Raw genomic sequence first — 12,928 nt, forward strand, 5'->3', positions numbered from 1 at the left:
CCCCCCCCCCCTGATCGCAAGAGTAATATATCTCTCTTTCAGCACTTTCCCCCCCATTCAGGAATCAACGTGTAATATGTGCTTGCTTGATGGTGAAAATAATTCCCCCCTGAAACTTTATCTTCTGCCTTTGTTCCCCTCTCCTGTAAAGAAGCCCTGCCTGCCACTGCGCCCGGCGCCCGGCGACGTCACGATGGCTCCTTTGTGCGCGGTTAAACTCGGCGCTTGTCCGTCTCAGGAGGGGTTTGCCCTTTGGAAACAGGATGACAGCTCAACAGAGAGAGAGAGAAAAGAATCTTTATATTGTCAATACTTTCCCACCCACCCTTACAGTCCCCAAATTACAGGCTCATTAGCCTTGCTGTTAGAATACGGAGACATTTTACCCAGCACTGTCTACCATCAGATATCTCTGTCCTTTTACATGCGGGCCGCAACTTGCTCCAGTCTGGCACTGCTGAAGGGAAGATTTAGAGAGGCTCCTCCTTCACTCTGGCGTTGCCTGTTCTTTTCCTGCCATCTCTCTTGAAAATGAGATTTCTCAATATTCTTTCGGAGGCTGTGGCTGTTGGTTCTCTTTCAAGAGTATCATAAGCCCCTCTCCCTTTTTCTTTGACTTTTCCTTATGGGAAGGCAGTGCTTTGCTCCCTGACAATCAACCAGAGTCTCCATCTCGATCAATAAGGCTTCGTATTTTTTAACAAAAATAAAATATATATATGTCCAACCTTTCATCTAAAGATGAAAGAGACTGCCTCGATGCAACTTACTTCCTAAGAAACAAAAACAACCCTCAAACAATTCGAGCAACAAGTGGGTTTGCTGTGTGGTTTCGAGGGCTGTATGGCGTGAAATTTCTACCCAACATATAAGACAGTGTCTTATATTAATTTTAACTCCCAAAAGATGCGCTTAGGTCTTATTTTTCAGGGGATATATTCCATTTTTCTATGTTCTTGTTCGAATTAGGGCATGCTTCCAAACAAAAAACTTTGCATATGTCTTACTTTCGGGGGGATTGCCTTATATTTACGCGACTTCAGCAAAGAGCCTCTACTATGTCTTTATTTTTTAGGGGGATGTCTGTATATTAGGGAAACAGGGTAGCGGCATTCTCTCCTGATCGCGTTTAGCCTGCATCTGTGAAAGCCTGGCATCTTCTAGAGAATCTGATAGTAGGAATGGAAAGCAAGTGGAGTATATATATACTGTGAGGTCCACTTGCTTCCATTTCCATATCTCCACTTGCTTTCCATTCCTACTATCAGATCCTCTGAAGATGCCAGCCACAGATGCAGGCGAAACGTCAGGAGAGAATGCTGCTAGAACAAGTACACAGCCGGAAACCACACAGCTTTTAACAATTAATAAACTTATTTAATGTATTGTCGAAGGCTTTCTGGCGGAATCCTGGGGTGCTGTGTGGTTTCCAGGCTTTATCTGGCACGATATTCTAGCAGCATTCTCTCCTGGCGTTGCATACTGCATGTGTGGCTGGCATCTTCTGAAGATCGCTCCACACAAACACAGGGACAACTATAAATTCCTATAGCAATCAAAGGGAACAAGACCAGGATACTTCTATTCAGAGATCCATCCACCTATTTACCTTGCTATCTTCGAGTGTTACTCCCAGGCTACAGACTTCTCTGTGACTCACATGCCAGGCTACTCTATTCAGATGGCCTCACCTTTTGACCTCACAGTATATATACTCGCTTTCCATTCCTACCATCAGATCCTCTGAAGATGCCAGCCACAGATGCAAGCGAAACGTCAGGGAGAGAATGCTGCTAGAACTGCGACCATACAGCCGGAAGCACAGCACCCAAGTGATTCCGGCATTAGAAGCCTTCGACAATACATTACATTTGGAAACAAATCCACTTTAGTGCAATAAAAGTAGCACCAGGGTGGAAAAAAGGGAACCTGTGGAAGTGAAGAACAACTGGGGAAATAATTCAGCGACCAAGCCGTGCCCTTCCGAGCTGCCATTTTTAGCCTCTGAAGGTCAAGCACTGTTAGGGGCCTGGCCCATAGCCCTGGGACACAGGTCTGGGATGCAATTTACAGGCTGCAAAATTTTGAACGAGTTTTAGACCGAAACTTGCTACTGCTGTTCCACTGGTGTTTGTGTGATGGGGGTATTGTGTGTTATTATAGAGAATCGATTCCCTCGCGGGCTGTGCGAGAGTGGCCTCTGTATATCAGGAAATCTCTCACCTTTATCCTACCTGTCAGGGAGCTCTGTGTGTGTGTAAAGGCGGGTGTCGCGTGTGTGTTATAGTGCTTTTAGAGTGGGGCTCGTGCCCAGCAGGATGTTCACTGTGTGACTGAAAGTACACCATGACAGCCATTCGTGGGAGTGGCTGTTAGAACTCCAAAGGTGCCAGCCCGGCTCAACCATGAGTCTAAACTAGAGGTGCTTCAACCTCACGGTGCTGCAGATGTTAAGTGGACTACGATTCCCATCAGATCCTGCCAGCATGGCCAATTGGAAATGGCGTAGGAGGTTAAGAACGCGTGTATCTAATCTGGAGGAACCCGGGTTTTGATTCCCAGCTCTGCCGCCTGAGCTGTGGGGAGGGCTTCTCTGGGGAATTCAGATTAGCCTGTGCACTCCCACCTGGCGCCAGCTGGAAGTGACCTTGGGCTAGTCACAGATTCTTTGGAGCTCTCTCTGCCCCACCTACCTCACAGGGTGTTTGTTGTGAGAGAGGAAAGGAGTTTGTCAGACTCTTTGAGTCTCCTTACAGGAGGAGAGGGGAATATAAATACAATTCTTCTTCTTCATCGGCCACCAAGGCAGCCAACATTAATAACATGCGTAATAAAACACATCTTTGTTGTATCATGAAAACAATTAGGAGCAGCAGTGGCGTGAATGCGTTAAGAGCAGGTGCATTCTAATCTGAAGGAACGAGGTTTGATTCCCAGCTCTGCTGCCTGGGCTGTGGAGGCTTATCTGGGGGTCAAGATTAGCCTGTGCACTCCCACACCATCAGCTGGGTGACCTTGGGCTAGTCACAGATTCGGGCTCTCTCAGCCCACCTACCTCACAGGGTGTTTGTTGTGAGGGAAGGGCAAGGAGATTGTCAGCCTTGAGTCCAGCAGGAGGGGGGATATAAATCAAACTCCTCCTCTTCTTCTTCTTCTTCTTCTTCTTCTTCTTCTTCTTCTTCTTCTTCTTCTTCTTCTTCTTCTTCTTCTTCTTCTTCTTATTATTATTATTATTATTATTATTATTATTATTATTATTATTATTATTATTATTATTATTATTATTATTATTATGTTTTAAGCCTGCATCTGGGGCTGGCATCTTCAGAAGGTGTATCCACGAAGAAGTCTGTTACACATGCCTCCTCCTCCTCTTCCTCCTCCTCCTCCTCTCCACAGTTCCCACTTGCCTGCCAGCATCTCCTTAGGAAGGGATAGCCCTGGTTTCATTTTGCTCTGCAGGTCACAAAGCCCTAAAAGCTTTGCTGAGGTCGTTGGTGGATCTTCAGGACGAGCTGCTCTGCCAGTATTCAGGCCACGAGACATCTGGTCGGTGGGTGGACAATCTGTGGAAGAAAGAGAGGTAGATGCTGGAGTAGCCAGTTTCCATAGCCATTGAAAGGATGATTGAGGGACTGGAGCACCTTCCTTATGAGGAGAGGCTGCAGCGTTTGGGACCTTCAGTTTGGAGAGGAGACAGCTGAGGGGATATGATTGAAGTCTATAAAATTATGCCTGGGGTAGAAAATGTTGACAGGGAGAAATTTGTCTCTCTTTCTCACAATACTAGAACCAGGGGCATCCATTGAAAATGCTGGGGGGAAGAATTAGGACTAATAGAAAGGAAACACTTCTTCATAGCGTGTGATTGGTGTTTGGAATCTGCTGCCACAGGAGTTTGGGATGTCCACTAACCTTGATATATTTAAAAGGGAGCTTGGACAGATTTATAGATGATAAGTCAATTTATGTCTACCAATCTTTATCCCTCTTTGATCTGAGATGGCAAATGCCTTAACAGTCCAGGTGCTCAGGAGCAACAGCCATTGAGAAGGCCATTGCTTTAACCTCCTGCATGTGAGCTCCCAAAGGCACCTGGTGGGCCACTGCGGGTAGCAGAGAGCTGGACTAGATGGACTCTGGTCTGATCCAGCTGGCTTGTTCTAATGTTCTTATGTTCTTATCATTAATCCTTAAACTGGGCTGTTAGAGTCAGGAGTGTAAGCTGGGTTGGAGTCAACACTGGAATGTAGGTGGTGGCCTTGGGCATCCTCTCCAGAGATCCAAGGGGTGGTAAGCGCGATCGTGAAATGACAAGCAGGGTGGTTTTCAAGAGTGAAGGAAGGGAAGCCTCAAAGGACTGGCGAAACACACTCCACCATGAAAGGCATGATTAATGCATGTAGCTGTGCCTCTGGCGCATGAGCCTGGCTTGAGAGAAGGGAGGGAAGAGAGAGTCAATGTGCCCCTGAGTGTCATTAGCAATGAAACAGTGCGTGTTCTTGGGATATGTTGTTGCAGTGGGTTCTGTCTTTGGCTGCTTTAAAGGAGATGAAGCAGATGCTTGAAAAGAAGACGGCTGTTGGAGCCATGACAATTTAGGGGTCCCCAACTTAGGGGTCCGGGTTAGAGGTCCCCAATGTAGGGGTCTGGGTTAGGGGTCCCCAACTTAGGGGTCCCCAACTTAGGAAGGTCGAGGTTAGGGATCCCCTAACACTAACCCAACTTAGGGGTCTGGGTTAGAGGTCCCCAACTTAGGAGTCTGGGTTAGGGGTCCCCAACTTAGGAGTCTGGGTTAGGGGTCCCCAACTTAGGGGTCTGGGTTAGGGGTCCCCAACTTAGGAGTCCCTGGTTAGGGGCCCCTAACTTAGGAAGTCTGGGTTAGGTGTGTCCCCAACTTAGGAATCGGGTTAGAGGTCCCCAATGTAGGGGTCTGGGTTAGGGGTCCCCAACTTAGGAGTTCCCAACTTAGGGGTCGGGTTAGGGGTCCCCAACTTAAGGAGTCGAGGTTAGGTGTATTAGCAATGAAACAGTGCGTGTTCTTAGGATATGTTGTTTGCAGTGGGTTCTGTCTTTGGCTGCTTTAAAGGGAGATGAAGCAGATGCTTGGAAAAGAGCGTCTGTTGGAGTTATGACAATTTAGGGGTCCCCAACTTAGGAGTCTGGGTTAGGGGTCCCCAATTTAGGAGTCCGGGTTAGGGGTCCCCAATCTTTTTGAGCTGGTGGGCACCTTTGAGATTCTGCTATGGCATGCTGCAGGAGGCAGAGCCAGACACACAACACTTGCCACAGCTCGACTTTGGTGATAGTGCAGATCCCTGTGCTATGGGGATAGCTGCTTCTAAGGCAGCATTAAAAAAAATCTGTATAGCCACTCAAGAGCCTTTCTGGACAAAAGCCCAGGCCATTGGTGAGACAGGAGGGCTGATCTCGTTGTTTAGACTTGCAGGACAATAGCCATTGAAAACCTAAGGAGAAAGTTGGCATAAATCCTGAAAATAATTGGAACCTCCACGTGCACTGACACTGTATCACTAGGGGCATATTGGCAAGGGATACCCTTTCCTTGGGATTAGGAGCAGAATCCCTAGGCTAGATGGGACTCTGGAGGCTGCTCTGTCATTCCTCAACTTAAGCCTTTGCAGTCCCAGTTTGCTTGTAATAGCCCTGCGCTGTAGTTCCCTAGCACTGACAGTCTTGTGTTTTGGGCTGCGTGTTTGTTCTCCTAAGCGCCGAAGAGATCCCAAGTGGGAGGCTGACCTTGGAGAGCAGAAAGGAGAGGGGAGCATGAAGAGAAGGAGGCTGCCAAAACAACGGCCCAGCGGAAGCTCACGATGAATGATACCCGAGTTTGTGACCAAGCGGTTTGCCGACTTCGGCCCTATAGGAACAGCACCTTGCAGAAGTGGCACGACAAGGCAGAAGCTGGCCTCGAGGGAAAACTGGGAAAGGCAAGGAGGGGCTCCCTTTGCAGCAGTTTGGGAGGAGGGGTAGAGTCGCCAACCTCCAAGCCCGGGGCCAAAGAGATCTGGAGTTACAATGTCGATCTCTCAGCTACACAGATCTGTTTCCGTGGAGGGAATGGCAGCTTTCTTGGCGGGCTGTGTCTACCCTCACCAGGCTCCGCCCCAGAGGAATTTCCCAGCTGGAGTTGGCAGCCTCAGGTGCAGGGCATTGTTAGCAAAATCTCTTGTTGAAATCAGATTACCCCAAAAGGACTCACTCAGGGTGTGAGGTGGATGTGTGTGTATATATATATACAGAGGCATACCAGGGAGAAAAATGGGGGGCCCTGCCTGCAGGCGGGCCCCTCCCCCCCACCCACTTGCAGCTACCCAAGCAGCGGGCCAGGCCATGGCTTGCTGTAACCTGGTCCTCCCCACCTACCACCCTCCATCAGAGGCAGCTTGCCCTGCACTTGAGCAGCAGCTGGCTCTGGGGCTTGAACCCAGGGATGTTATGGATTACAGCATCATTCTGGCAGGGGATGATGGGAACTGTAGTCCATAACATCCTGGAGAACCATGAGTTTGACACCTATGCTCTAGGTCAGGGGTCTTCAAACTATGGCCCCCAGATGTTCATGAACTACAATTCCCATCAGCATTGCCACTTGACCATGCTGGCAGGGGCTGGTGGGAATTGTAGTCCATGAACATCTGGAGGGCCATAGTTTGAAGACCCCTGATCTTGGGAGTCTGTTCCACTAGAGGATCTTTGGCCGTAAAAGCCCTGGCCCTAGTAGGAGCCAGCCGAATGTTTTGGGCCAGGGGCCTCCAATCGATTCGGCGGCGGCTGACGGGCCGGGACCCTATGAGGGCAATATGGGGAGCCATGTGTGGCTAAATCGAATGTTACTATCCAGTCACTTCAGCGTTGCTGAGAGGTTTGCACAGCTGGCATTAGGGGTTAACATTGGGGAGTTGTGTCGTTCGGCACTTGTGCCTTGAAACCAGTCTATTAACTCCGGCTTTCCGTCTTCCCCCTTGCCTCGGGGACAGGGAGTTATACAAATAAAAAAAACCTGCTTTCGCCGCTCAGAAATCCAACTGAAATCCCAAACTAAAGCCCCAGCTTGTATCAAAACACTCTCTGTATCCAGTGACATAGAAAGACCAAGAGGGAGGCGGCAGCCTCAGCGAGCAGCCCGTGACTTTCCACGATTATCTGACACTGCTTAATGTTCTTGCAGGGTTTCAGCCTTTGAGCGTTCAGTCTTGACTCAGATTGATCATATTCTGTGGACAGAGAGAGATTGCTCCGGCGGACCAAGCTTCGGCGTACAGGGAGTTCTGGGGAAGAGCGTCACGGGAGCCGAGACACTTCCAGAAGCTGTCCCAGGACATCACGGTAAGGATTTCCCCCGCAGCTCAGCCAGAGAATTGAAACAGATTATCTGTAGAGGCGGCAGGTGGTGTCAGTCTTTAGAAACAATGGACAGGAGCAGAGATCACAGCGAGTTTGCAATAGGACCCGGTGCTTTTTCGAGGTTTTCGGGCATCCAAGCGCTGGGAGATCGGTTTGCAGGGCGCCCAGGTGAAATGGCCACATTTTTTTTGGCGGCGTTGACTGCTAAGCTGAGAGAAGGAAAGGAAACTGTCTTCTATCCAGTTGCTGTTGTTGACCTTGGGCTGAAAGGTATCCTTTCCTGACCAGAAAAAAAGCTGTTCAGTGTATTGTCGAAGGCTTTCTGCGGCCAGAATCACTGGGGTGTTGTGTGGTTTTCTGGGCCGTGTGGCCGTCTTCTGGTAGCATATTCTCCTGAGCCACAGATGCCAGCGAAGCGTCAGGAGAAAATGCTACTGGAACTGCAACCACACAATGAAACCTCCTAGCTACAAAATATTCCTTTGCCTCCTGACCTTTTTTATTTTACTTCAGTTATACCCCACCTTTCTTCTCAATGGGGAGACAAAACACCTTACATTGTTTTCATTGCCTCCGTTTAAACCTCACAACAACCCTGTGAGGTAGTCGAGGAGCTAAGTGTCCGACCAGCCCAAAGGTGACCTAGTGAGTTTCCTTGGTAAAAGTTGAGATTTAAACCCGGTTCTCCCAGGATCCAGTTCCACACTCTAGTCAGGGGTAGGGAACCAGCTCTCCAGATGTTCAGGAACTACAATTCCCATCTTCTGGCATGGCCAATTGGCCATGCTGACAGAAACTGATAGGGTATATTCCTAATTATCGATTCACCCTGCTAGCTCTAGTCAAATGGTTTGCTAAGATGCTCTGTCGTAGTGCAAAGGTCCATTGTTGTATTTGCTAGACATCCAAGCTGTTTCCGGTTGGCATTTCGTGGGCCAAACGTACCACTCACTGAGAGAGGATTTAGCTTGGGGCTGCCAGTTGCAGACTTCCAGTGGCGTAGGGGGAGAAAATACCCCCCCCCCCCACACACACACACACACACCTTAGTTCAGATTAAAAAAGTTCAGGCTGAAAAAGTAGCTTGTTCAGTTCAGGCTGAAAAACAGCCTGGTGGGAACAACACTTCCCAGGGGACCTTGGGGCTCACAAGAGGACTTGACCTGGGGCGTACAGACTGCCGCGGTGGTTAAGAAGGCCCAGCAAAGACTGTACTATCTGAGACTTCTAAGGAAACAACAACTGAATGGAAAACTGGTGTCCTTTTACCGCTGTGCTATAGAGAGTGTCTTAACCTACTGCATCTGTGTATGGTTCTCCAGTTGCACAGTGGCAGATAGGAAGGCGCTCCAAAGGGCGATCACTACTGCACAGAGGATTATCGGCTGCCCTCTCCCCTCCTTGGAAGAACTCTATAATTCCTGAAGCCTAAAGAAAGCCCAAAATATTCTGAGAGACCCGTCTCATCCAGCACACTCTCTTTTTGAACTGTGACCATCCGGCAGACGATACAGGTCTATCAAAACTAGGACAAAGAGGCTTAGAGACAGCTTCTACTCTAGAGCTGTGGCGATGCTGAACTCCGCGGCTTCGTGTTGATGTGTTTGGGGCTGTGTAGGGATGGGTGGAGGGAGGGGAAAGTGAGGATGGGGCATGAGTCTGGAATTGTGTGCATCGAGGAATGCTGCTGTAAATTTCGTTGTGCGGTCACAATGACAATAAAATGCTTATGCTTATACAAGGTCTCCTGGGAAGTATAATTCCCACCAGGCTGTTTTTTAGCCTGAACTGGCCACTTTTTCAGCCTGAACTAAGGTAAGTGGGGGCGAGGGGGGCAATTTTCCACGCCCCCCCAAGGCATGCGCCTGGTTTGGGTGCACCACCCCACCCCCTTATAGCTCCTCCTCTGTCAACTTAAGTCTCTGTGGTCGCAGAGAGCGTCGAAAAAGAACGTTGAGGCCCCGTTTTGAACATGATGAGACTTCACAATACATTCTCTCTCTCTCTCTCTCTCTCTCTCTCTCTCTCTCTCTCTCTCTCTCTCTCTCTCTCTCTCTCTCTCTCTCTCTCATACTCCTAGGAGGCCCTTCCGATAGCTGAAGCCAACACACATCTGAAAGACCTGGATGAAGAGATCTTTGATGACAGTGACTTTTACCACCAGGTGAGACCCTGTTGGAATTGCAGAGTTGTGGACGTTCGTGCAAACCAAATGTAAAGATCTTGACCCTCCCGCTTTATTGAATCGGCTCAGCCGTCCGTGCAAATAAATGGCTATGCAAGATCTCTGGCAGAGCAATGGGGGGGAAATCCCAGAGGGGCTTGTGCTCTGTCCGCTGTTATAGGATATTGAGAGGCCGATAAATGCTGTTTTTTGGTGCTGCCTCTTAAGAAGAAGAAGAGTTTGGATTTATATCCCCCTTTTCTCTCCTGTAGGAGACTCAAAGGGGCTGACAATCTCCTTTCCCTTCCCCCCCTCACAACAAACACCCCGTGAGGTAGGTGGGGCTGAGAGAGCTCTGAGAAGCTGTGACTAGCCCAAGGTCACCCAGCTGGCGTGTGGGGGAGTGTACAGGCTAATCTGAACCCCCCAGATAAGCCTCCACAGCTCAGGCGGCGGAGCTGGGAATCAAACCCGGTTCCTCCAGATCAGAATGCACCTGCTCTTAGCCACTGCTCTTAGCCACTACGCCACTGCTGCTCCAACAAGTTAAATGTTGCCAGCAAGCTGATGGGGAAAAAGCACAGCCCCAAAGCATGAATGTCCCCAAAATGGACGCCGAGGTTGTTTCCTTTTGTTTCTTAAAATGTGATTGTGTGGCTGTGATTTGGGCCTCCTCCAAGTATCTTAAGTGCAATGCTAAAGGTAGTTACTCTTGTCCCTACGGCACGTGTGCTAGAGGGGGGCACTCAGAGCCCTCCTTGTGGGCACGCGTGCTGTCGCCCCAGCACAGACTCGATAAGGGGGCGGGGCACACACCAGTGGGTCACATGGGGGGTGGAAAATCTCCCCCTTCCCCAGAGGCGGCTGCTGGCAGATGCGTTGGGAGTCATGCTGCGCAGGCTGGCCGTACACAAGGCGCTCTGCCGGCCGGGGCTGAGCTTCAGGGAGGTCCTCTTGAGTCAATCTGATTTGCTGGAAGTATCATCTACCGCCCCACGAGTACCCCCTCTCCTCCACCCCATTACCAGACCAGGCAGCAGGCCCAGGAGCCCCAAGTTCCACAGTCAGTGTGCCTCCCCCCACCACCTACGCCAGTGATGGTGAACCTTTTCGAGACCGAGTGCCCAAACTGGAACCCAAAGTGCCAACACGGCAATTTAACCTGAATACTGACATTTTAGTTTAGAAAAAACGGTTGGCTCCGAGGTGTGCGTTACTCGGGAGTAAGCTTGGTGGTAGTTGTTGGCTTTGCTTTGAAGCAACCGTGCAACTCTTCCACGACCCTAGGAGGGTTTACTCAGAAGCCAGCCCCATTGCCAGCAACCCAGCTCACTCCCAGGTAAAGGATCGCGCTGTAGTTCTTTGCATGAAAATCAGTGGGGTTTAACAGCGCTTAACAAGGTTACCTGCACTGCTTCGCCAAAATTAGGTCTTAGGTTTAATGCTAATAATCAAGCCCAGCGGCCCAGGCCAGCCTAGATGTGTGTGTGTGTGGGGAAGCGTTCTATATGATGAACTCTGTTTCTGGCGTGCCCACAGAGAGGGCTCCGAGTGCCACCTCTGGCACCCGTGCCGTAGGTTCGCCATCACTGACCTACGCCGCAGCCCAGGTGTGTGGCAGAGCGTGACACCGGTCCCTCTCCGCGGGCCGCGTTGCTTTTTTGCAGCCAGCTCTGCTGGTCTCCTCATGGGCTTTACAGTTCTGTTGGGGGGAGGGGCGTCTTTCGGGTGCAACCCCCATTTCATGGACGAGCAGATTGGGACTGCTCGGAAGGTGGAGCACAAGCTGGAAGGAGCTATCCGCGGGGGACAAGGCTCGGGAGACTGGAGGCTGGCACGAGAGATCTCGCAAGGTCCCTCGAGGCTCGCAGCGCTCAACAAGATCTGCGGACTCGGTTTTGCAGGGAGACCTCCTGCGCGGCGAAAAAGCCCAGATCTTGGCTGGAAGAGCCCTCCCCGCAAGAGCAAGTCACCTGCTGGGTTCGCTTGAGCGACTTCCTCTGATCCGTGGGGGCAGCCAGCCAAGTGGGCAGAGGGCAAGGCTGCCTAGCAAGTGGAGCCGTGCCTTTGCTCTCAGTGCGCTGCCCCGGGAAAAGTGCATCCTCCCTGCACACACACACACAAAAAAGTGTCCCCGGGTCGCTCACTCCTCTGCAGCACGACTTTCAGCGCCCAGATTGCAGCAGGTCCATGTTAGCAGCAAGGAGGAGGAGGAGGAGGAGGAAGAAGAGGAAGAGGAAGAAGAAGAAGAAGAGGGAGGAGAGTTTGGATTTATATGCCCCCTTTCTCTCCTGCAGGAGACTCCAAGGGGCTGACAATCTCCTTGCCCTTCCCCCCTCACAACAAACACCCTGTGAGGTAGGTGGGGCTGAGAGAGCTCCGAGAAGCTGTGACTAGCCCAAGGTCACCCAGCTGGCATGTGTGGGAGTGCCCAGGCTAATCTCAATTTCCCAGATAAGCCTCCATAGCTCAAGTGGCAGAGCGGGGAATCAAACCCGGTTCCTCCAGATTAGATACACGCGCTCTTAACCTCCTACGCCACTGCTGCTCTTAGGTCTTAGGTTTAATGCTAATAATCGAGCCCAGCGGCCCAGGCCAGCCTAGATGGGGGAGGGACTCTGTTTTTGCGTGCTCACAGAGAGGGCTCTGAGTTCCACCTCTGGCACCCATGCCATAGGTTCGCCATCACTGAAATAGAGTGATTCGAGAGGCAGGCCAATGGATATGATTCAGGGACTATCCATTTCTTCAGTGTTAACTAATAGTGTTAGCTATTTTTGGTATGGGGATAGATTTGTATTGGGTGCTTAATTTTTTTTTTTGTATTTTTGTAGACTCCAAGTCTTGAAACCCCAAACATGAGTACAGCAAAAAAAGCTAAAACAGATAGTGGAAGATCATTTCAAGAGGCCTGGACAGAATTATTTGGAGTGATTGAATGCAATGGGAAAGCATTGTGTATTCTGTGTAATGAAAGTGTTGTGTGTCGCACACCAAGTGTCAGACGGCACTTTGACATCAACCACGAAAGGGTTGCCAAACTTGATAAAACTGAAAGAAAAGAGTTTCTTGAAGGGAAATTAAGGAAATATCATGCCCAGTTTCTTAGTTTTTGCAACCATCTTTCCAGAACAGATCATCTGACAGCTGCCAGTTTTCAAATTTCACTGTGCCTGGCAAAACACGGCAAGCCCCTCTCTGATGGGGAGATTATCAAAACGGCCATGTGGTCTGGGAGTAATTCCCTTTTTCGTGATTTCCCAAACAAGGATAAAATTCTTGAACGCATCTCTGAGATGCCACTTAGCGGAAATACTGTGAAAGATCAAGTCCAGCACATGGCGAGGGATGTTAGACAGCAGCTCACCGCTGACTTACAAAAAGCAGCCTGTTACT

At 50.0% G+C, this 12,928-nt stretch overlaps 1 protein-coding gene across 1 annotated transcript in view; it reads left to right on the plus strand.

The window, feature by feature from the left end:
• AATF (apoptosis antagonizing transcription factor) overlaps window positions 1-12,928 on the plus strand; it is a 124,501-nt gene that overhangs the window by 56,306 nt on the left and 55,267 nt on the right. Inside the window, 8 exon segments of the mRNA XM_048482778.1 lie at window positions 3,463-3,583; window positions 4,689-4,698; window positions 5,851-5,875; window positions 5,878-5,961; window positions 7,201-7,239; window positions 7,242-7,273; window positions 7,306-7,350; window positions 9,449-9,532. Coding sequence (XP_048338735.1) covers window positions 3,463-3,583; window positions 4,689-4,698; window positions 5,851-5,875; window positions 5,878-5,961; window positions 7,201-7,239; window positions 7,242-7,273; window positions 7,306-7,350; window positions 9,449-9,532 — 440 coding nt within the window.

The sequence above is a fragment of the Sphaerodactylus townsendi genome, unplaced genomic scaffold (genome assembly GCF_021028975.2).
Source record: "Sphaerodactylus townsendi isolate TG3544 unplaced genomic scaffold, MPM_Stown_v2.3 scaffold_22, whole genome shotgun sequence".
NCBI classification, from domain to species: Eukaryota; Metazoa; Chordata; class Lepidosauria; order Squamata; family Sphaerodactylidae; genus Sphaerodactylus; species Sphaerodactylus townsendi.